Raw genomic sequence first — 23,108 nt, forward strand, 5'->3', positions numbered from 1 at the left:
CTGTTCGAAGTTCGACGTGGAGTCAGTGATATGTAACAACACACCAATGCTGGTCGCATTCTACGACGGGTGTGGACCTCCAGGTTGGCGGTGGCCGAGGCCCTGTAGACAACCCACCGACTAGGCTTGGAGCTGCCAGTGGGACTCCGTAGCCCGGTTGACTCATTGAATCCAACTAGGAAAGATCAGTTAATTAGTTTATATCCACATGAACATGCCATGAATATCATTATCATCTTGGTGTATCATCCGTGCATTTCCTGATGGCCTTAGTATGTATGATACTGAATAAACATGTGGCACCACGGAAACAAAGACGGTGCATCATGATAGATAGATGTATTATTATGATTTACATCCCCTTCAGGCCAGTGGATGCCGGGGACCTAATGTACATGATGTCGGAACGATGATTCCAAGATGTAGTATTAATGATAAAATATAAATATAAACGTTATCGGACTTGAAGTACATAAATTAGAGTCTAGTAGGTTGGGTCGTTTCTAGATTCGAATACCTCGTCGCCTAACCGAAAGAGCTTTTCCACCACCAAAGACATTTCCCGGACCGAAATCAGGCTGACCTCCCAAAGAACCAAATATATCACCAATGTAGTTATCCGGCTTGACACCGAACCTGAAATGATCCCAGTCACTAACAATCCCCTGCACGATATGAATACCCGTTCGATAGAGATTCGTCAGAGAAGTTTCGAATCCACCCTCGTTAAAGGCAACGAACAGACTGTCCGCAGCGCTTTGACCAGGAAACTGCCGATCGAAATCAGAGATGGCTCGCATGATCATCACACGGGAGAAATCGACCAAGCCAGAAATACTCCCGCGCATGAGACCTTCGAGAGTTGCGTTATCTTCCTGCTGGGTTGAGCAGTACACTCCAGTCCCATTCGTCCATAACGTCGTCGTGTTTTCAAACGCTTCGGCAAGCAGTTCACCAGCCCAGAAGTTGTCTGAAGTCCCTGTATCGCATAGAACCAAGCTTGGGCGTTTGGTGGCAGCAGAAAACAGTGCCGACGTGTTATAATTCGACCTGTAAGCTTGGGCCTCTTGAGAATCGCTCAAGTTGGCTTTCTGAGCAAAACCAAACGCGATCCGACGAAGTGCGTCGTTTACTTCGAATACTTCGGTACCGTAACGTACGGCAGGATATTGACCTGGAGCGGTAGTACCCTGCCCAAAGTATCCGGTCGTAAAAGAGGAAGGAATTTCCCTCGCGTCAATCTCGTGTTGTAATCCCACCTGAACAGCATAACGTGCGAATGTTACTGATCCCGTCGTGACCAACTTTGGGTTGCCACCAGCGATCCCAGCAATGAGGATGTATGTATGAGTCAGATCGAATGTTGATGAATGGATGAGGGAGGAAATGGAGGCAACGGCGTTGATCTCTCCCTCGCCTGTAGTCAATTGGCAGATAGAGCCGTCTGCAGTGCAGTGGGCCTGTGGAAATAGAGGCGAGAGTCCGGGTACTGTAATGTTGCGAGCCAGGACATTGAACTCGGGGATATGATACCACGGTTGTGCTTCGCCCTCAAACTAAGTACAGTCTTATTAGATAGAGCTCAGGACCAACAGAACAACACTCACCATACTGAAAATGAAGACTTTTGGTTCAATCTTGCTCGGAAAATTATCTTCCGTTTGGGTTGTCGGTGGAACATTGTCAGCGAGTGAAAGAACTGAGAAAGATAGACAAACGAATCCGAAGAATGGACGAATGGCCCACATCGTAGAGGACCGGTGAGACTCGAAGGGGGGTTGACCAGAACGATCGGCAAAGTACACGCCTTAAATACAGGTCAGAAGCGAGGCTATTATGTCGGTCGCCGGCGGGCGGATAGCTTGCAGTGATGGATGCCACCGTGTCTGTGGCGTGTTCAATCGCTGACAGTGCCTGTAGTGAATAATTTGGGCAACAAAGTAAGTCTGGACACCGGTTTTCTCAGGAAGAGATTCAAGACGGGTATCAAGCTCCAATTCGGGAATGCCGAAACTGAACGGCTTACAGGAGCATTCCTTGGCAGGGGCACGTACAGCGCGGAAGGACGTACTATTTTTATGTTTTCTCCCCCAGTGGCTCTCGGGGGGTAAGTTCAAAATAAGAGATGTCAGGGAAACACTCACAAATCTGATTCGTAACTGACGTTCCTGGTTGAGATGAACACACATTTATCCATCTGTATCGAATCATCCGTAGCCAGCCCTAACCATCATGATGATCAGATTCAAAATCAAAATCGTAAGTCTCGGTCTACAATTCATCCCTGTCATCCCGTCTGTTCCACATTTCGGTTCTAAGAAAAGCTTGAGGCGATGAGGGCGTAACTCTAATGAGCAGGCGTTGGTAGAAGCTGTGTCGGAAGTTGCACGTCAATCAACCCTTGATCGTGATCAACTAATTTTTCTTGAGAGTTGCAAAAGAACACATTACGCCTGACAATGGGAGTGGACTCCGAAGCAGAATATGCGTTTATTCCCAGCTTCCTACCTCTAGGGATATCGGTAGGTCAAGCCAACATGGTCGTAACTTTTCCAGAAAAAGAAGCCAAAACGGGACTCGAGCAGGTGATAGAAGAGGTGGCAGCTGGTCGGATATACTTGAGTACAACAGGCTAGCTTCCCATACCCGATATAACGTTCACTGACTATCTTGCCCGGAACTACACAATTCGTTCAGTCAATTGATCATAATTTGCTTTACCAGCTATCGCGATGGTCTCCAATCACAGAATTTATTTCCGTTCCGTATCGAGTTTGCCTTTTTGGATGCTGATGAGGATCTTCGGGAATCGTTGAGGGAAGGCCAGAAAGCCTCAACGCAATCTTCAGTGGCGGATTTACTGCAGTTTGACCTGTTGGGCCAAATATGAGCTTCGTTGGTGACTTTGTTGACGGTTCTTAAGCGAGCTCTCGTCCAAGAAGCCTCCGACAGTGTCGCTTGAGTAGTATTTCGTCCTGTAGCATGTTTGATGTAAAGGTCTTCACAAAATAATCATCAACTTAAGGTACCGTTAAACTGGTGAACGCACCAGTAGGAAGTACTCTTATAGTAACCAGTTGTATCCCTCTTCCTCGCAGCGTTTTAACGGGCTTCATTCGAAAGGTGACTCAATCATCAGAGCTGAGATCAGCGACAGTTGAGAATCAACTTGAGAAGTTTCGAGATGTAGTACTCACTAGTGACAGGGGAGTGTTCATAATCAACAATCCGTCGATTCCAATTTCCACACCTGTCGTCGTCCACAACTGAAGAATTTCAGTTCACAAAATGCGGTATACGTTTGCGTTCAAAGATGTGTTTGAGCCTCATAGGGCAATGCGGGAAAAGCCGCAAGACCAGCCGAGACCATATCACGTTGGTGTGACCCAGTCGTTACATATACATTTATGTGCGGCTGTAGGTTCAAGTTGATCCTGATCAGCCGTTCTACACTCCCGGCGCCGTGTTTCAAGACCTCCTTTTCCACTTTCCTTACCGATGTCTTCATTTCCATTATGCCAACCTAACGCGCTCAACACCTCTTACCCCTTCTGTTCAGCCAACGGCGATATCACTATTCAAACAGGAGCCAAGGCCTTACTCTGCGCCGGCAACGATGCTGACCAAGGACTTGAAGATTAGAGGAAGCAGGAGGGAAACAGGCGTTGAGCTTACGACAACTCTCGTATAGCAGTCAGGCCGGGGACGTCTAGTACTCCCCACCGGTCTAGTACTTACGCAGGTAAGTACTGCTCCGGTGTGATTTTTATCATGGTCTAACAAATAAACAGCGTGTACGTGTATTACCACATCACCCACTGGGGAATGTTATAAAGACTCGTGCTTCATCTTGACCACCCCCTTCGACAATCTTTCACCCCACTTATGAGTGATCCAACTACGAGTTCCTATGACTTTGTAATTGTGGGCGGAGGAACGGCTGGCTCGGTGGTAGCCTCTCGCCTCTCCGAAGATTTTAATGTCACTGTCTGTGTATTGGAGGCAGGAAAAGACAACACCTGTGATGAAGAGGTTCAGGTTCCAGGAAAGTCTTAACAATCTAGTTCTCGTGTTTCTGACTAAACGTATTCTTCAGGTTTTGGGTTCAGAAATCTTGGAAGACCTGACATTCTATGGCCCTTCACCTCAGTTCCCCAACCCTTCGCCAACGATCGTGTAGTGTCGAACCTAAGGTTAATGGGGTTATTTCCGAAAAGAGTCCGATCTCACTGTTTATTCAGAGGTAAAGCGCTTGGAGGTTGTAGCACGGTACGGTCTGATTGTTGAAACACAAGTGGAATATCCTCTTTGACACGTTCAAGGTAAACCTGTTGACAGCGATGCGGTGAGTGTTGTCACGTCGAGTTGCCCAAGAAAAAGATCGACATCCTATCAGAGGGAACGCTGCAGAATACGATGGCATGTTCCTATACTCCTACTCGTTTTGGCTCTGACAAACCGACCAGCTTATGAAACTCTTGGGAACAATGGTTGGAACTGGAAAAATCTACTTCCCTACTTTCAAAAGGTACGTTAATCTGACTTCGTTAACACGACGTCCAATCTCATGTACTTTCAGTCGGAAACCCACACAGTTACCCCTGAAGATCGTGCTCAATTTGGGGTTGAATTGAACATGGCGTACCATGGCACTGATGGTCCAATCCATCGTACTTTTCCCAAGTGGACGTCTTCTGGACTTTCTCATTATTTCGAAGCAATGAAGAGTTTGGGATATAAATATAATAAGGACCCGGTACGCGAGCCTGTATACGAATACCCTCGGATTAACTTCCTTCTAGTGCGACGGCGACAATTCGGGCGTCTGGCCAGTCCAGTTTTCGATACATGCAACAGACGCAGTAAGAACTGATGCAGCCTCTGTGAGTGTGTTGCACATTCACCTGGCCAATACGTTTCTGATGAGGACTTTAACCAGGGATATCTGAAACCCGCCGAGAAGAGAGATAACTTGCACGTGCTCACTGGTACATATGTGACAAAGATAATACTTGAGCAGCACAACGGACTAGCGGTGGCCGAGGGAGTAGAATACATCAAAGACGGGGAGACTTTCAGAGCGCTCGCTAAGAGGGAGGTCATTCTCTGCGCTGGGGCATACAAATCCCCTCAGATTCTGGAGATTTCTGGTAAGAGTTGCTTCTTCGTTATCTCCGGATATCTCTCGATCACCAGAGGTTTTTCAGGCATTGGTGATTCCAAAATCTTGAAAGAGCACGGTTTACAATGTCATGTCAATCTGCCTGGTGTTGGTCGTAATTACCGTACGTATTCTAATGCGATGCTTACCGTACTGAGACTGACCATACTATCAACCAGAGGTTTGTATGCCATGTTAAACCCTTTAGCTATCTGACCTCGAGTTATTACCAGGATCACTTTTGGTGCTCGTTTACCGCTGAGACTACCGCTGAGATCGAGACCCACGAGGTTTTATTTGACCGGGCTCGTGCAGCTCAGGAATGGGAACTATAGTACGCCACCTTCCACTTCCAACTGTGCCAGAGTTGACTCGAGTTCCACAGTGAAAAGACAAAAAGCGGTTTACTCGCCACCAATCTCGGTGGATCGGGCTTCACTATGCTACCTTGCGTTTCCTTCATGGACAAGGACAAGTTTGCGAACCTCAGGGCTGAGGCTTCTAAACTTCATCCTGAAGAGTATGAGAAGGTGGCGAACGTCCGCAAGAAGTGGCTGACTATTGGCGAAGTACCGTTCTTGGAGTAAGTTTCCATAGCTGTCCCGGGGGTATGCCACTTACGAGGTTTTCCAGACTCGCGTTCATCTCCGGATTTATGCCCACTGGTGATCAGCAACCCGAACCTGGCAAGAAATACGTGTCATGTTTTATTGCCATTCAACACCCTTTCGCACGAGGAACGGTTCATATAGGTTCTGCAGATCCCTCAGCAGCACCGAATATCGACCCCCGGTTGCTCGATAACAAAGTTGATATGGGGATCATGGTTGAAGCGATCAAGTTCGTTCGTCGCATTTTTGCGTCTGGAGAGTTCAAGGGGACAACAAAGGAAATTATCCCGGGTGTTAGTGTCTCGTCCGACGAGGAGCTCGAAAAGTTTGTCCGTGATGTGGTGCAGACTGTATGGCACCCGATCGGAACTGCGTCGATGTTGCCGCGGGAAGATGGCGGAGTGGTAGATGCTAGCTTGAAGGTGTATGGAACGGCGAATTTGCGTGTGGTAAGAATTTCTTTGATATCTGGAGGTACTGTCTGGATGTTGAATTTGAGAAACTTGTAGATGGATGCTTCGATTATGCCGATTCATATATCGGGTCATCCGATGTTAACAGTCTACGCGATTGCTGAGAAGGTATGCACCTCTTACTCTCGCTTGAACGACCCTCGACTGACTGATTCCGATCCTTTCAGGCTGCGGATATGATTAAATCCTCGTACGTCTGAGAGTAAAGAGGCCTTTGAGGGCGATGAAGGCCGAAGGAGGTTACCCGAGAGGCCATTGACGCTACCTCACGGTAAATACCGCGTTGTAAAAGATAAATTCCACAATATGCTTCGCGAGCTTAGCCACACACGAAAACCGCCAACAGCTTTGGATACGCCGAAGTCAGACGTGGTAGAGATGAGGAAGATACAAGAGATTCTTGTATGTAAGTACAGACTGTAAAGTACGTCTGAGAGAAATGGAATCCTAAGTGGAGGTAAGGACCGAGCATGGGAAATCAGAAAGGCTCGTAGTAAGATGGAGAAAGTCGTTCAAAGAACATGTCAACGCGCACCTGCACCTGTACTTTTCCCGTAACTTCTATAGAACTTCATATTCAGTCACGATAGTCGCTTCATCAACGATATGCACCCAAGCGAATTGCTGAAAGTACATCGAGTAAATCGCCTCTGAAGTCAATACTTGAGAGGGAACTTACCTCTGCTCTCGCCCATAGTAACACCATATTTCCGGGTTGGAGACTCTCAACAAAACCCTCACCGTCCCCAATCCCAATCCCCATACCTTCTCCCTCAGGCACAACCAACATCTTCTCTCCCTTGACCCATCGCACATTATACTCCCGAAATTCGTTCATCGCTGTAACATTATGGTGCACTTTCCACGTATACTTCAAGTTGTCCCCATCGCCAAACTTGAAGTCCCACCCATGCTGACGCAAATAATCTCTCGCCGCATACACGCTTCTAAACGTCACAGGCTCTCCATTCGGATGTTCAAGCGGCAAAACGAGATCATGATCACTCTGTCCATGTCCAACAACGCGCTGCAATATACTGGCTTCGAACCACGTATGACTGTTATGATACGTTCCATGCCCTCCATTGTCAGCCCATGCCTGGTCCCTGCTCTTCATCGTGAACGCAACGGATCTGATTCGATTATGTGGAACTGAGGCAGTCATGTAGAGTCCAGCCATAGACGGCTCGGAGTCGTTGATGACTCCATTGAAGTGACTGTTCGCGCGGAACGTGACCCGTTTACGACGGTGAGATACCTCTCGGGCGTAGTATTCTGCGATGGCGAGGATATAAAGGATCAACTCGTCTGGGATACCCAGACATCGCAGGATGGTGAAGGTAGAGACGACATGGGATGGAGGAACGGGGTGTAATGCTTTTTGACTTTGAGTGAGTTTTTATTTGGGAGATAGGATTCAATGGGCTTTACCCTGTGTGCTCATGTTGCGGAAGGGAGGAACTTGAACAGCCTGGACCCGAATGTTTGTATGAGGAGTTTGAGCCATTTCTAAGATCCTCAGGATAGGGCGCGGCCGGAAGTGCCTCTAGAACAGCGTGATGAGATTTTGCACTCATCAGTCTTTCATCAATCACTTTAATTCTGTCTCCCCTATATGATTATCCCTCTGATTGAAATTCTATGTTGCGTCACCTTCTGTCTCCAGGCAGCGAAAAAGTCTTCGCAGGTTCTTCTCTGAATTTCTTGTCTATGTATGCGAGAGGCAATGGGATGGATACCGAGGAAGGGGAAGGGCAGAACGATTGAACGGTTCAGAGGAGCATTCGAGCGGTGGGGCCGGTCCGGATGACACATCTCAAATGGTGAAAAGACATTATCAGGAGGGAATGGACGATAAAGTGATATGGTAAAGGGCATTGAAAGGCGACAATTTCCATCGGGCTCCAAGATGTACTATTAGCAAAACATAGTGTTACCAGACTTGGAGTAAATAAATACATTAAATGCGAATGGGACTAGTAGGTTGGGTCGTTCTCAAATTCGAATCCTTCGTCGCCTAAGCGAACTCCCAGAAGGCGCTTTTCCACCCTCAAAGACATTCCCCGGACCGAAATCAGGCTGACCTCCCAAAGAACCCAGTATATCGCCAACGTAGTTATCCGGGTTGACACCATCCTTGAACTGGCGCTCCCAGCCATTAACAATCCCCAGCACGATCTGAACACCAGCCAGATAGATGTTCGTCACAGAAATATCGAAACCAGCCTGGTCAACGGACAAATTGTCCACAGCTTCTTGACCAGGAAACTGCCGGTCGAAATCAGAGATGGTTCGCATGATCATCACACGGGAAAAATCGAGCGAGCCAGAAATGTTCCCGCGCAAGAGGCTTTCGAGAGTGGCGTTATCTTCCTGCTGGGTTGAGCAGTACACTCCAGTCTCATTCGTCCATAATGTCGTCGTGTTTTCAAACGCTTCGGCAAGCAGGTTGCCAGCCCAGTAGGTGTCTGCGGTGGCTGTATCGCATAGAGCAAAGCCTGGGGGTTGGGTGGCAGCAGAAAACACTGACGACGTATTATAATTCGACCTGTAAGCTTGTGCTTCTTGAGAATCGCTCAAATTGGCTTTTTGAGCAAAATCAAGCGCGATCCGACGAAGCGCGTCGTTTACTTCGAAGACTTCGGTACCGTAAAGTTCGGAGGGATATTGACCTGGAGCGGTAGTACCCTGCCCAAAGTATCCGGTCGTGAAAGAGGAAGGAATCTCCCTCGCGTCAACCTCGTATTGTAATGCCACCTGAACAGCATAACGTGCGAATGTTACTGATCCTGTCGTGACCAACTTTGGGTTACCACCAGCGATCCCAGCAATGAGGACGTATGTGCGCCTCAGATCGAAGATTGTTGAATAGATGAGGGAGGTGACTGAAGCAGCGGCGTTGATCTCTCCCTCGCCGATAGTCATGTGACAAATGGAACCATCTTCAGTGCAATGGGCCTCGGGAAATAGAGGCGAGAGTCCGGGTACTGTAATGTTGCGAGCCAGGACATCGAACTCCGGGATATTATACCATACATCTTCCTCCTCCTTAAACTAGGGACAGTCCTATTAGACAGAGCTCGGGACCAACAGAACAACACTCACCATACTGAATATGAAGACTTTGGGTGCAATTTTGTCCCCCGGAGGATAATCTAGTGCCTGAGTTCCAGATGTTGTCGGTGGAACATTCGCAGCGAGTGAAAGAGCTGAGAAAGCAAGACAAACGAACGGTCCGAAGGATAGATGAACCATCTTTCGAGGACCGGTGAGACTAGAAGGGACGTTGACGCCAGAACAATCGGCAAAGTATACGCCTTAAATACAAGACAGAACAGAAGTGAGGCTATTATGTCGGTCGTCGGCGGGCGATAGGTAATGATGTCTGTGGAGTGCCAAGATCGAGGTATCGCCTATGAGATAAGAATGGACGCGGTCGTCTCGTTCATGATGGCTACTGTACCACGTTTTGACCTGCAGGGTGCGTCAGTACGTGTCAAGGAGGGATTCCTGGCCATGTCGGTGAGCGCAAATTTGCGCACTTTACATAACTTTATCCGTCAGTCGGCGCCTCTGAACCGCGTCCTTCTATCCTTTTATGAACTTGTCCGTGTTGAGCAAGGTTGAGACCACGACGCTAGAAGCTTGAAGCTTGATAAACACAACGTCTTTCCGTCACCATTTTGGAGGTAAAAGAATGATGTCATCTCGTGTGCCGCGGGTGCTTTGTTCACTTTATTTGGTAAAAAGGTTCCTACTTAGGGAAAAGATCACGTGAGGAAACTCCGAACCGATAATTCCGAACATACCGAATTGGCCGGCGGAGAAGGCTTCAGCCTCCCACGGTTATTTTTGTGGAAGGCAGTACGGAATAACGCTTCGGGAGTGTAGAAGCTCTCATCCAGATTTCTGCATCATCAGTCACGTTCAGGGTGGCAGCAGCGGGTAGAAGCCGCTCCTGACACCAGCACTTTCGTTCTCCAGCAATTCAAGTAGAGATGAAGTCGTAACAAATCCTCGATTAAGTAGCTGTGATGGGACAGATTGCTTTATGATATCCAGAGTCTAGACCACCATCCAGAGTAAAGCGTACGTTCGAGGTAGGTGAATGACATCAATCTAGGGTTCATTGGTGTGTCCTCACAAAGTGGAAAGATTTCAAATGTGAATGACAGTAGACAAAAGAGTCAGTATTAGTGATGCCGATGTTCGGTTCTGAACATTGGTGCAAACCTCGAACCTCCGAACCGAACATCAGGTTCAAGGAAGGTGCAGGTTCTGTTCAGGTAATTTGTGTGGGGTGTGGTTCAAGGTTCGGAGGTAGGCAGCTTTTGGTGAACATGTCCAAACCTTGTCCAAACCTGAACCAGACCTTGTTTGTTCATGTTAAATTTTCTCTGTTGTCTGATGTCGACAGTCAAACCCACAGTCAACTCCTCACTGTCACCCCACTGTCAACCCACAGTCCCGTAAACTACGACTGCCGTTCGCCAATCTCGCCCGCCTAGAGCATTTGGGGATTGAGTTGGCAAAACGGCTCTGGGTGAGGAGAAGTATCAGGGTTGCCAACATTGAGTAACAAGTTCATGAAACATGGACACTGGTGAGTCCACTTTCTTAAAGTCTTTTATACATTTACTAATATCATTAGTATTTCGGCAACTAGTTACAGTATCTTTACTCCCTGGTCTCACCAGTTTGTGAGCCACGTTAATGCAGACTTCTTGAGCAATATACGTACATTACTCAGAAATTTTCAGCTAATGTGTTTATGGTGGAATTCAGGGAAGCACGTCGTTATGTTGGTTCCGCTACAATTGCAGCAACCAGCATATTTTTAAAGCCTTCCTCCCCTGGATTTCCTGCTATTCCACATCGTTCCATGTCTGAACCTCTTGGTTGTGCTGTCAATCCAGACGGGTCTCTCAAGGAAGCAACGGAAATTGATTTTCCGCACTCAGCCAGCGAAGATCAACCTGACTTGGCTCCCAAACCTGTGCTGAAGAAAAAGAGAGTGACAACCACCAGTACGTAGTCACCTCATATTTTTAGAGTAACATTATCACATCTTACTGTTGCCACAGAAGACCTTGGGCCGGCTGCTGTATGCGTAGGTAGTTCTCGTATCAAACAAAAAACTTGGAAACTGCGCGATGGTGATAAAGCAAGGAAAACAACTCAAATGGGGAAATGCGCCAGTTCGAATATAGCCAGCCAAAGCCGGAAGAAAGTCAAACAAAACAACGGAAAGCTGAGGATTTTTGGAGCACAGCAGCATAGTGACGACGACGCAGATGGTAGCACCAGAGAACATGTAACGTCAGATGGAGGAGATTCGGATGACGATGAATCTGGAGATGAGCTTGATCAGTATGAAAAAATGAAGAGTGAGATTGCGGAAGAACGACAGGTGCGTGTTTTCTCTATGTTAAGTTGATATTCTAATGACCTTTGGCCAGATGAACCGGAAACATTATCATCAGGGGCATAATCCCTGAACTGCTGATGTTCGAGGAGTGTTTGAAGCTGACGTGCAGGACGGCATTAAAGGGCACTGGTGTACAATCTGTCAAGCCGCCAATCCGTCACGTTCCTACTCCTTTTTCACCGGAAATGCCTCAAGCCTTCATACACACATATCAAGGTGATCTGCCAAGTGCTGCTTCTCTTTGCTTTTTGTACTCACATCTTGATTTTAGAAAATGGGATACCCATAGTTCAATCTATCTTGAACAGTATGAGAAGAATAGTGCCGAACCAAACCACCGTGTGCAGCCAACGAAAGATGTAGATGATGACGAATCAACTGGCTCGCAGATGAAGGTGACATCATTTGTTGGTGAATCAGGTATAGTCCTTCGTGAATTTTTCTCTACCACAGGAAATAACTCAAACATTTTGATCAGATACGCTCATCCCCCCAGGCTAAGGCATATTTCCTAGATCTTTGCTGTGAAGAAAAGCTACCACGGCTTGAACTCATCAAATGGATTCGCACTAGATGGGGTTCAATGGCTGACCTCATCGAGCGGGCATTGGACTGTCGTCTGGTGCGTGTTACGTAGTTTTAGCTTGAAAATTTATTCACCAGCTCATTTAGACAGTGAATAAGATGATGGCGCTTGCTGATGATAGCCCCCGGGTGCCAAATTTGAAGCAAAAGAAATACAATGACTTCAAAATTCATGCGAAAGAATGGAAACTGCTTGACCTCGTACTCGAGGTACTCAAGGTGTGCATGGAATTATTTTGATATCTGGTGCATGGGTATGATATCTTTTCTTAGGAACCAAGAAACGCACAAGGAGCATTTTCATCCGAGAATGTGCCTACGGTTAGAAACACCCTTCCCAACCTTGAATGTCTTATTGAGTGCTGGGATATTATATATCATACTGCCAAGTTTGCACCAGTACAGGCCGGAATTGAGGCAGGTATCTCAAAGATGATGAAGTATTACAACCGAGTCGAAAATCATGGAGTTTACTTCGCCGCAATGAGTGAGTGTTTCGTATTACTCGCTGAGAATAAAACTGAGGGTTGTTAACACGTGGCATTGAATTTTTAGTTTTGGTCCCCTGTATCAAAGACGCATATGCAAGAAATAAGTGGAGCATTGAGGACTATGCTACTGGAATGGCAAGATTTGAACATCTCGTGAGCTCCATCAATATCCTATCATTGAGTGCTGAATAGAATATTCAAACAGTTTGAAGACTACATTACGGACAACACACCCATTACTCTTGCGAAGGAGATGAGCAATTGTGGGTGCATGCTACTGTAAATCACACCGCAACTAACTGATCTTTGCCAGTGGCAACGACAAGTACAACGTCATTCGAGGGTGGATACGGCTCTTCATGGATGAGCAATGCTCTTGCAGCACGTCGTGAACATGAGCATGAAAAACATGATCCCCATCGGGAACTCTGAATGTGCCTAGAGGCCAACCTCACCAACACCAACAATATTATATGGTGGTGGGGGGTATGTATTTCCATTCAGTCCACACCCATTACTAACTACTTAATTGTCACGGTATAGGATAATGCTAGTCTTTACCCAACGCTTGCAAAGATGGCTCTCAATTATCTACCAATCCAGGGCTCATCTATCCCATCAGAGCAACTGTTCTCGGGGTGCGGTTTGACAGACACTAAACTGTGGAACCAACTGAATCCTGCAACACTTGAAGCTATTCAGGTGTTGAAGGATGCATACTCTTCCGGAATGTTGAAGCCTATAGTTGAAGCTGCTGAATGGCAACCGATTTTTTGGGTTCCACCTGCAAGTTCTAGCACCTCCTCATTAACTTAGACAGTCATTATATACTTGTTATCCTCATTTACTATGTTGTATGCATGTTCAGTGTTCGAACCTGGTTCAAACCTGAACCAGACATGTGTGAACATGTTCAGTGTGTTCGGTCCGGGTTCAGGTGCAGTTCAGAGAAAACAGTTGAGGTTTGGTCCAGTGTTTGCGAAAAATGGTGGGTGAACTGGACCGAACCGAACATCGGCATCACTAGTCGGTATCATACGAGAGCAGGTCCAAAGGGTAGGAGACTGAGTCGATTGCGTGCGACATTGGGTTGAAGGTATGAGATTCAGATAAGGGAAGGTAACACACAAGGACCTTCTTGGAGGTAGGGAACGTGTGTCAAGAGGGAGTTGTGGAGAAGGGGAGGAATCCAAACCATGATCATATAATGAACGCGACAGATGATGCATGATGCATGATGAGGTGATGAGTGGTATGGTTCAACAGGAAGCTTCTGGCAAGGCGTTGCACTAATCAATTCATTAGGTTAAAGCGAAGTTCATGCCTCACAGAGCCTATCGATAGTGTCGTTTTGGCATAGCATGCTTCATCAATAGGCGCAGTTTGCCATACAAGAATGTCTAACTCCAGTGTCTGGTTGCGAGGAGATGGCGGTTCAGCTAAAAGAAGAACTACCAGAATGAGCATATGCACATGCAATGTTCAATGCCTTTGTATATCCTCTATTGGAACATGTTCTACATCCCGTATCCCACTAGTTCACTGTGCCGGCTCCCTTTTCCTCATCTGGAATTGAAAATCCATCCACTAGGATCTATACAGAAAAACCACTGGAAATGGAGGAGCAAGACAATCGGAACGCATAGTGCGGTTCTCTCATTGACCTGAAATTGGGCTGTGGGTAAGAGAGGGATGGAATGCATAGAGAAATGAGAACAGACTTTAAAAAATTTAATAAGAAAAAAAAAACCATTGTGACTAAAAAACTAAATCTGCTAGTTGTGATAAGTAAGGTAAGGTTCCTAGTATGATGGTAGAACTTGAAAGAACCAAAGAAAAGGCGCCAACTTCGCATACTATCTGAAGTGCTTTACCCAATTGCACCCCTGACAGATGGGTGAGCAACTACAACCTCGTAAGGTCAACGCTGCTCGTCTCCAGCCATCACCCAGGGAAATCCTCGCAGAACCTCATCCCACAGAGGTCAAACATGACAATGTGGGAGAACTGAGGTGGGCTCCTGGCCCTGTAATTTACATGCAATCCTCAAACTGACAGATGATTCCAAAACGGGCACTGTTTACATGCTATGATGGAGGTTTGAGGGAGGTTAATTATCACTTTTTGATAGTAATTGGTGACCATGTACCTTCTGGGGATCACCAGTCGCGTAGCCACGGGTGAATATAAACTGACTGACGCTCCATCCTGCTAACCAACACACCATGTAGCTGGGTTATAAGCCTGCCGTATAAAGTAGGGCATGTGCGTTATAACCCTAAGCAGGGCTTATAGTGATTTTCACTATAAGGTTTTGGCAGGGGCGTAAGGTAAGTGGCTTATAAGCCTATCAGCCACGCAAAATGCCTTACTAAACTTAGTGGTTTTTTTAGCAATTCGGACTTAGCAGTTAGGTTAGCGGTTTGGGTTAGCAGTTGGGTATGGTGGTTAGGTTAGCAGTTAGGGCAGTTAGGGCGGTTAGGGCTGGTTAGGGCTGGTTAGAGGTTAGGGATTCAAAGGTATATGAGGGGGTCTGGGGGCTTGCCCCCAGTATTATGTACCCAGGACGAACCCTACATAACCAGAAGCTGATGTGTTATTTTAAATGGAATCATGGTGTAGTGGATGAAGATGTCTGCTCAGTGTTGGTGCATGGTGGAGTTAGTGGTTCAATTCCCCCTTTTGCAATTAATCAATTTTAAGTCAGGCTGGATTTATTAAGCCAATATTTTTAAGCCATATCAAATATTTTAAGCCCTGTCAAATATTATAAGCCATGGTTTTAAGCCTACAGGTAGGATTATAAGCCATGTAAAGGATTACAAGCTATAAATAACTGTATAGGATTATAATGCGCATTCCTCTTAATTACAGGCTGTGCTTATAAGTGCTCTACATGGTCTTCTCTGCTAACAATCTAGCTGCAAGTTTGGGATATTTGATGGCGGTTAACACAGTTTTATGGAAGGGTGAGTTGAGCATGTCGGAATTCTTGCAATGCATTTTGGTTACACACATGACAGATAGACAACTGGGAGGGATTCCAATGTGTTTTGGTGGGCACCTGAGAAGGGAGGCAAGGTTTTAGATATCTTTTATAACTTGTTGTAGGTGACTCACGTTGGACACAGTTGAACTTTCAGTATCTCAGTCGAACTTTAATATTATTATTAACTTATACGAAGTGAGCTATTCAGTCCATAGTCTACCTTGACCATCAACAAGTCCATGAACAAGGTGAGTAAGGAAGTAAAGGAGAAGAGTGACATCGTGGAAGAAGGCACAAGGGGGGACAGGTGAAGGAGAAGAATAGATAAAATAAAGGTGTGCACAAGTGACAAGTGGACTCGGGGATCTAGAGAGCTGGCTAGTGTTTAAAGATCGGTTGGCAAGGGGAAAAAGTTGGCCTTGATACCAAAGTCGGTCAGGCACTTGATGATGAAGTTAATTGAGGTGACGAAGGTGAAGTCAGAGGCCTTAGTGGATCCCTCGAGTCCACCTGTGAGTATTCCACAGACCCTGCCTTTGCCATCGACGACCACGGTGTTGCGCCTGTTTTGCGCAATACTATAAAAGACTTCAATTTTTGCCCTTAAGAAAGAAGAACAGATAATATTTAGTGGAATAAGAGGACTAGAGACAGCCTGATCTGCTAGTCAAAACCCTAGACCTCTGTTTGAAGGAAATTGAATAGAGAGAGATCTTCGAGAAGAGCAATCCGAAACCTGTAGGACTTCAAGAAGACAGCTATTTCCAAACCTTCTATGTTTATTGGCCTCTCTGCCTTCAGTAACATGTTTTGGGTAATCAAGGGATATTAAACTATTTTGTTTTACTTCTATTATATATCGAGGAAAACAGATTACAGACAGATTGTTAAGACATTAACAGATACTAGAGTGAAGTTAGAGATCTGGGATTGAAAACTTCTGAATAAGATTAGATTACTCAGAGATAGGATAAGAAAAGTCAGATAAGAGGAGATTAGAAATAATCCGAGGGAAAGTGTTTTCAGACATCGAGCAGATTAGGAGAACAAGAAATATGATATTCATTCGATCATAGCAGCGGAAAGATGTGGAATGGAAAGGAGCGATCGAATATGCAGACCATGCGTCCAACTTCAGACTGGAAGAAAGAGGGGCTTGGACCTATAAGGATTGCACATGGTAGAAACTGAGAAGACTGAGAAGTGCAAGGGAAGAAGAAGATTATACTCAAAAGCGACGAAGAAATGGCTGAAGAAGGAAATTTGATGTCTATTCCAATTTTTTTCTCATCTGAATCAGAGATTCAGTAGAAAATCTGTTTATTATTTACTTTTCATATTTTCTAGTTCTCGAGCGGTATATAAGGAGCCCTGTAAAAGCTAGAATTCTTTAGTTTAGTACTGCCCAAGTTGGTGCAATCAAGCAGTTAGTACTGCCCAAATTGTATGATTAAGCAGGAACTCTCAAAGTGATTGGATTTTGCCCTGACTCCATCAGTGTGTATTGGTTTTATCAGAACACAGATTTGGTATTTGGAATAGTTCACTTGGGAACTTTAGGCACTTGGGCCACAACAGATTGTTCGAGTTTCATAAGCCAAAGTAGGCTTCAGACTGTTAGATTCGTAAATATATAAACAAAAACAGATCAGTAGTAGAGAAATCTACTATCTCAGACCAGACTTTACAATCAGAGTTAGTTTTGTCTTCATCTCGAGAGATCAAAGAAGGCATAACCTTCGACAAGCCAAACTTTCAAACTCCCACTTTTAGAGAATACTAAGAGCAATAGATTTGTTGATCTATTTGCTTGGTGTGTTTTTCTTGCATTAACGGATCCAGAATCACCAGGTTCTGAGAATGGGCCCGATTTAGAGTTGCGAAGCAACACAGTCACCTCCTTTGACACTACACCAGGCTTGCCTTTGATAGGTTCACAAGTGAAGGCACAAATCGTGTTCAACTGGCTGACAGTGAGGTTGGAAGCATTACCATTTTTCAGGACCATAATGACTGGGTCGTTGTTGTGGTCCCCAGTCTTTGGGTCCAGCCTGAACATCTCCTGGTTGGAGACAGTTCCAAAAAATTGTAGGAGACGGTCACAGGGGTATTTGAACGAACTTGGGTTGGCAGGGTGGGGGTACATCCAGGCCATGAGCTCATAGTACCCAACATAGCCAAGATCGATGGCATTGCCGATAAAATTGAGTTTGGAGATCATGGAAGGGTACATCTCAATCATGGCCCAATCATCCATGAATCCATCCTTGCCATAATTGAACGTAAGGGGTGGCGACAAAGTAACGTGACCAATAATGCAGTTCTCTTTGTCCTCCCAGTCCGTTGTAACTGTGGTGAGCAACTCCTTGAAGGCTGTGATGACCTTCTCTGCCTCCTCCTGCTCCGCGATAACATCATCCTCGTCCTCCAATTTGTCAGTAGCCTCCAATTCCCTGTTGATTTGTTTGATCTTCATCCTGCTGAGACAGATAATGGACTTTAAAGAGTCGCACCGAGCCTTAAAGGGGACATCACCCATCAACATGACCTTCCTTCTGGCCATACCACTGCCCTCACGGAATTTGTATAGTGTGTTCTTGTCAGGATGGAAGAGAATGTGCCTCGCTGTGAGGAGGTAGAGGATGCTGGGGTTTGGTAGAGTTGATGAAGGCCTCCAGTGCCCTCGAAGTTGGACGTCTTGGCGTTACAGATTGGGATGCCAAGGGTAGTTGAGAAGGGCTCGTGGAGAATGGTGGCGGGATCGGTGCGGATGGCAGGCTTGTACATCATTGCAGAGCGCTGGTACTTGTATTTGCAAACCAAGACGTGAACATCTCCAATCTGATTTTGGAGAAGGATAGATCGGCAATTGACAGCCACCTCAATGCCAGTTTGGGAAGAGAGTGTGTCATGGTTGATGCCTATCATGATGAAAGTGGGAGGAGAAGGTTTGCTGGCTACGCCGATGCGGAGGGGGTTCAGAATTGTGAACTGCACCTCGTTCCTGAGCAGGTAATCAACCATGGCAAGACTGACAGTGACCTCCCAGACCTCACTGAGGTGGTGTGGGCTGAGAGGAGACAGCTCCTTTGGTTCAAGATACACTTCGAGCCCTGTCAGCTTCGTCCATATGTCGGTGCTTGAACGAGCGATAAAACGAGGCTTGGAATAGAGGCCGTGGAGGTAATGTTTGGCCTCGACTTCGGATGGAATATACGGTGTATTGGTGGGTTCGGTTGGGGTGTTGACACCCTTGTTCATAGAAGACCTCTATGTCTGGGTGTTGGACGCTGTGGGGGGAAATGAAAGAAAATGAGAACGGGGAAAGACTCAGGGGAAACAAGAGACGGACTTTTCGGCAAACTGAAATTAGGGTTGTTTTTCAGAACTGTTCAATTCAAAAAATTTCGCGACCTGGCCGAGTTTGAATTCCATAATCGGTTCGTATTGACGGAGGTCGAATTTAATTTCCTAATAATAATATTTAATAAACGCTGCATTTAAATTTAACCGGTCTGAGATATTATTAATATTAGGGATTTAGACCCAGCGTGCAAGTCCAGTTTCATGAAGCCGCGATTGTTACGAGTTGAGAGTCCATATCTATCTAACCAGCCACCAACCAGCAACTGAAGCCACTCACTGGTCACCGGTCAGCCATCAACTCGTCGGCTTCAATTGGACCAGGCGCTACGCAATGAATGGGCGTAATTCGGAAAAGGAATTGGGCGGGAATCCCGGAATTACTGCGTGTTGTTTTCTACCCTCAAAACCTTGCAAACTCAAGGCGTACAGAGATGGGAGAACGGATATGTTCTATACCTGGAAATGCTGACATTGCAGGTGCGTGTGCTTAGTCTCGTTAGCTTTTTTCTTCTTCTAAATGGATACAGGTATAGGTGTCAGAGCATCGGTATACATCCAAGCATGTCTGGCTGCTCTAAATACTGCATTCATGATGAACACTGTTGGTTATGGTGAAGATGATGACCAGGAGGAAGCTTCACAAAACGTGAAAACGGACACTGTCACCACAAACCCTCCAGCTGTAGACCGACCTCAGTCACCAAAAGAACATCCATTTCCCAACTTCCTCAGAAACCGCAGCTTATACATTGGCGTTGTCAAGAATTTGGAACGCTCTATCTTCATGGTCGGTTTTGCGGTCATCATCAGCGCTATCATAGAGATGCGAACCTCCCCATCCGGCCTTACACCATACCACGCTCTTATCGTTCTAAACATCAGCCTAATCAACAACTGGGCCGGTCTGCTGATCTTGATGGGAAGAGGTGGTTTTAGGATGTCTGGTCGCCGAGGTTGGAAAGGAATGCTCGTGGTAACCAGGGCATCCATTCTCGACTCCTTCTGGTGTATAGTCCACTCCACCCTATTTTGTGCATTTGGGCTATACTTTTGGGGCACACAGAGCGCGTTTCTGGGCTACCTTTCCGAACAATCAGACCCATGTCAACCTCTGATATATTATTGGGTCTTTGGACCTGTTGCCTACACAAACCGAGCGCTCAAGGTAGCATCTCTGGTTTTTTATTCCATATCTGTGCTTCCTGTCGCCGGTCTTTACTTCCAAGTCTTTGTTCCGTCAATCATCCTTCTTACGTTCATATTCGTTTTCGCGGTCCTTCCAGTGGCGGGTATCATAGGCATGGTCTTGGCGACGATATTCTACTGTATCATCCAACCCTTTTTCAACCTCTTGATCAGACCTATCTTTCGAATACCGTTGATGAGACGCTTTCTCGATCTGGTTGCCCCGACCTTCGTCCGGGTATGGGACTATCTCAGGACTCTCTCAAGAACTCTCTCCGCGTTCACCACCAGCCTGGTTTTAGGACCAGCGTATGCTCCCATAGTCATGTTCATCGCAGCCCTGGCTCCCATATCTCCAATTATATACACAATTGTATCCACGGAATCGATTGTGAAGCTTAACCGTCCCAATGTTCTCCCAGGCGAGAATGTATGGACCTATGGGCAGACATTGGCACTGTTCACTGCGGCGGTCGCTTGCGTACTGTATGGATACGAATGGTGGAAGACGCTGAAAGAGGAGAGGATGTGGCTGGAGAGGAAAGGGGATGCTGAGACTGGTGGTTCCGGGAGCCCAGCGATGCAAAGCCATTCGGAACGAGAAACTCAAACAGAAAATGTAGTCGATACGTGATGTCTTGCTCCCCAGCGAACCTGACGCGGTCCTTAACGGGCGTTTCCTCGATTCTGAAGTTCTTTCTTGGGCGTTATGTGACGAATACTGATAGCGGTCTACTGTTGCCTATCCGGGTTGTCTGCTCTCAGGTCTGAAGAACTCGGCGGCGTACTAAAAAGTACAGAGGATCAACTACCGTTTTCCATGAAGAAATGTATATCCCGGTGCGCCACAGGGAGTAGGACTTCTGATATACAGGCGTGTGGTTTGATGGGCATGTCAAGTATAACCAAACCGCTACTATAGGTATTCGTTTGAAATCTATTTGATGTTACTTTTCATTATCGGGAAGGGTGTAAGCTCCTATTGACATTACATAAAATACCCGGTAATTTGTCCAGAAATCAATGCATGTCCAACTTGATAGTTAGAGAATCCCTCTCAACAGGGGCTTCGAAGCCGCTGAAATAGCCTGCCAGAGTCTCGAGAATGAGGGGAAATTCTGTGCATTTCGAGGACCGCACTTACGGGGACACAGGTAACACCACATGATTGTTCCCTGGACATAATTTTCGAAAGCTTTGAAATATTGGGACACCTCGCGATCGACTTCTGCCCCGAAGGAAGGGAGTTTGGCTTTCATATCCATGTATTCCTTCGCACGACGGTCGGTCAGGCCGACCACTTTGTCTACGGCTTGTTGTAAAGTACAATTTTCGTAGTGTTTCACGATGACGACGAGGTTATGATAGTCTCCGTTATTATATTCTTTCTGAACGGGGCAGTGAGATGGAATTCAACTTGAGTGTGGAGTCCTCACCTGAAGTGAACATAGATCCTTTCAGGGGGGCGAATGATTTAGTACGTGATGAAAGAAGAAGATCCTGGATCTCCCTTACATTGGTCCACGCCATAATATCGATGAGCGCGTTCGACATCGATACCAAAGCGGGATCCTCAATCGCATCCGGAGGGATCTTGAAATTTCCAGCGTATTCGATCATCGCTGTTTATTTCCAACAAATGATTAGAGATTCGAGGCGAAGACCGTTGACGGACCTACTGGCAAAGTAATTTCCGGCGTATGTAGACCGCCTCAACGTAATATATTCCTGAACAGTCGGGAGGTAGTCGAGGGAGCGGTTTTTTGATTGCTTGACCTCCGCCTGGGACCACTCAAGATACGCACGAACGAAACTTAGGGGTCTTAAACTCTGGCAGAATGATAGAAAACAAGCTGCATACCGTTTGTAGTTATTCGCAGTGGCCGTCGCGCGGATACGGCGCAATATGCTAGTGTTGGAGTCTGAGTCGGCGACCAGGCGTTGGACATAGGAAAGCGGTAGACCTACTCCCATAGCATCCCGGCCCAAGGGTGGGTTGGCTGTGGTGCATCGGCGTCGTATAGTATCGCATGTGTATTCTGATGCTCTGCTTGGACGGTGTCAGGATCGCGTTGCCAGTCCGAGTCTGTGAAATCATCCAGCTGGACAGATATTAATTCATGTATATTCGACGTTGGAAAGGGCTCTGAACTCACGCAAAAACCCCACATGAGCCACATTGTGCAAGTCTCGAGGTGTTGTAGATCGGCATCTGGGAAGCCTAAGCCCGCTAAGATGTCGAATCTACCCTTACTGAGGAATTGGTTCATGGTCTCGGTGTCACAAGCACCAAACCTGAAAAATCAAAATCGGTCAGTCTGAATTCAAGTTAATATCTATCAAAATGGTACCTCCGAAACCATTCAATTGCGCGTTCGTCTGCTTGTGCTTGAAGAGGATTTTCTCTGAGTTCGAAAACCGGGGACGTTATCTTGAAGAGATTTGGTAGAACGAAGCACGATGCATTTGTAGGGATTATCGTCTCCATGAATCTTGTCGACCTGTTGAGCTGTATTAAGAATATCCTGAATCAAGAGGAAACCTTTATAAGTACGCACTTCTTTTGGTCTTCTCATAATGACATCTCGTGGGGCCTCTTGTTGAATGTTGCGATCTAAAGCCATAAGGGCAATTGGTATATGATTAGTTGAGGAGAAGAGTTACGAGTCCACGCAGGTCCACGCTCCCATTGATTGACCACGAGGCTATTAGGAGCTAAAATTTCAAACATGTGACTCAAACCCCGCCACACCGCCGGCCCGACCGGGCACCCCGGTGCAGTACAGTAACGACGATATCTTCCAAAAAGGGAGTCCCTC

General features: G+C 46.4%; 9 protein-coding genes across 9 annotated transcripts; 4 read left to right on the plus strand and 5 right to left on the minus strand.

The window, feature by feature from the left end:
* Positions 1-503: 503 nt before the first annotated feature.
* Positions 504-1,748, minus strand: E1B28_013649 (uncharacterized protein; the record flags this gene model as incomplete). Its single annotated transcript, XM_043158818.1, has 2 exons — positions 504-1,556; positions 1,608-1,748. 2 exons carry the CDS (start codon positions 1,746-1,748, stop codon positions 504-506), a joined length of 1,194 nt encoding a protein of 397 aa, XP_043004173.1.
* Positions 1,749-3,885: 2,137 nt separating this feature from the next.
* E1B28_013650 (uncharacterized protein) lies at positions 3,886-6,445 on the plus strand (the record flags this gene model as incomplete). The annotated part of the gene is made up of 16 exons (XM_043158819.1): positions 3,886-4,021; positions 4,097-4,193; positions 4,242-4,269; positions 4,323-4,345; positions 4,397-4,419; positions 4,467-4,528; positions 4,580-4,756; positions 4,803-4,883; positions 4,940-5,150; positions 5,208-5,269; positions 5,341-5,346; positions 5,395-5,495; positions 5,547-5,744; positions 5,795-6,221; positions 6,282-6,353; positions 6,413-6,445. The coding sequence occupies 16 exons, from the start codon at positions 3,886-3,888 to the stop codon at positions 6,443-6,445; spliced, it is 1,737 nt and encodes a 578-aa protein (XP_043004174.1).
* A 145-nt stretch (positions 6,446-6,590) lies between these two features.
* E1B28_013651 (uncharacterized protein) lies at positions 6,591-8,132 on the minus strand. The gene is made up of 5 exons (XM_043158820.1): positions 7,841-8,132; positions 7,677-7,791; positions 6,925-7,622; positions 6,781-6,869; positions 6,591-6,692 (listed from the first exon to the last, which is right to left on the minus strand). The coding sequence occupies exons 2-4, from the start codon at positions 7,750-7,752 to the stop codon at positions 6,807-6,809; spliced, it is 837 nt and encodes a 278-aa protein (XP_043004175.1). The 5' UTR covers positions 7,753-7,791; positions 7,841-8,132; the 3' UTR covers positions 6,591-6,692; positions 6,781-6,806.
* A 108-nt stretch (positions 8,133-8,240) lies between these two features.
* On the minus strand, positions 8,241-9,500 carry E1B28_013652 (uncharacterized protein; the record flags this gene model as incomplete). The annotated part of the gene is made up of 2 exons (XM_043158821.1): positions 8,241-9,299; positions 9,351-9,500. 2 exons carry the CDS (start codon positions 9,498-9,500, stop codon positions 8,241-8,243), a joined length of 1,209 nt encoding a protein of 402 aa, XP_043004176.1.
* A 1,516-nt stretch (positions 9,501-11,016) lies between these two features.
* Positions 11,017-13,181, plus strand: E1B28_013653 (uncharacterized protein; the record flags this gene model as incomplete). The annotated part of the gene is made up of 9 exons (XM_043158822.1): positions 11,017-11,272; positions 11,330-11,655; positions 11,772-12,093; positions 12,189-12,295; positions 12,346-12,477; positions 12,532-12,745; positions 12,814-12,902; positions 12,955-13,012; positions 13,063-13,181. 9 exons carry the CDS (start codon positions 11,017-11,019, stop codon positions 13,179-13,181), a joined length of 1,623 nt encoding a protein of 540 aa, XP_043004177.1.
* Positions 13,182-13,325: 144 nt separating this feature from the next.
* E1B28_013654 (uncharacterized protein) lies at positions 13,326-13,565 on the plus strand (the record flags this gene model as incomplete). The annotated part of the gene is made up of 1 exon (XM_043158823.1): positions 13,326-13,565. One exon carries the CDS (start codon positions 13,326-13,328, stop codon positions 13,563-13,565), a length of 240 nt encoding a protein of 79 aa, XP_043004178.1.
* A 3,881-nt stretch (positions 13,566-17,446) lies between these two features.
* E1B28_013655 (uncharacterized protein) lies at positions 17,447-18,999 on the minus strand (the record flags this gene model as incomplete). Its single annotated transcript, XM_043158824.1, has 2 exons — positions 17,447-18,235; positions 18,304-18,999. The coding sequence occupies 2 exons, from the start codon at positions 18,997-18,999 to the stop codon at positions 17,447-17,449; spliced, it is 1,485 nt and encodes a 494-aa protein (XP_043004179.1).
* A 311-nt stretch (positions 19,000-19,310) lies between these two features.
* On the plus strand, positions 19,311-20,923 carry E1B28_013656 (uncharacterized protein; the record flags this gene model as incomplete). The annotated part of the gene is made up of 2 exons (XM_043158825.1): positions 19,311-19,581; positions 19,638-20,923. Exons 1-2 carry the CDS (start codon positions 19,440-19,442, stop codon positions 20,921-20,923), a joined length of 1,428 nt encoding a protein of 475 aa, XP_043004180.1. The 5' UTR covers positions 19,311-19,439.
* Positions 20,924-21,309: 386 nt separating this feature from the next.
* Positions 21,310-22,777, minus strand: E1B28_013657 (uncharacterized protein; the record flags this gene model as incomplete). The annotated part of the gene is made up of 8 exons (XM_043158826.1): positions 21,310-21,377; positions 21,434-21,677; positions 21,726-21,743; positions 21,805-21,911; positions 21,969-22,198; positions 22,258-22,391; positions 22,446-22,584; positions 22,641-22,777. 8 exons carry the CDS (start codon positions 22,775-22,777, stop codon positions 21,310-21,312), a joined length of 1,077 nt encoding a protein of 358 aa, XP_043004181.1.
* Between the last annotated feature and the right edge of the window lie 331 nt (positions 22,778-23,108).

Source organism: Marasmius oreades, chromosome 9 (genome assembly GCF_018924745.1).
Source record: "Marasmius oreades isolate 03SP1 chromosome 9, whole genome shotgun sequence".
Classification (NCBI taxonomy): Eukaryota; Fungi; Basidiomycota; class Agaricomycetes; order Agaricales; family Marasmiaceae; genus Marasmius; species Marasmius oreades.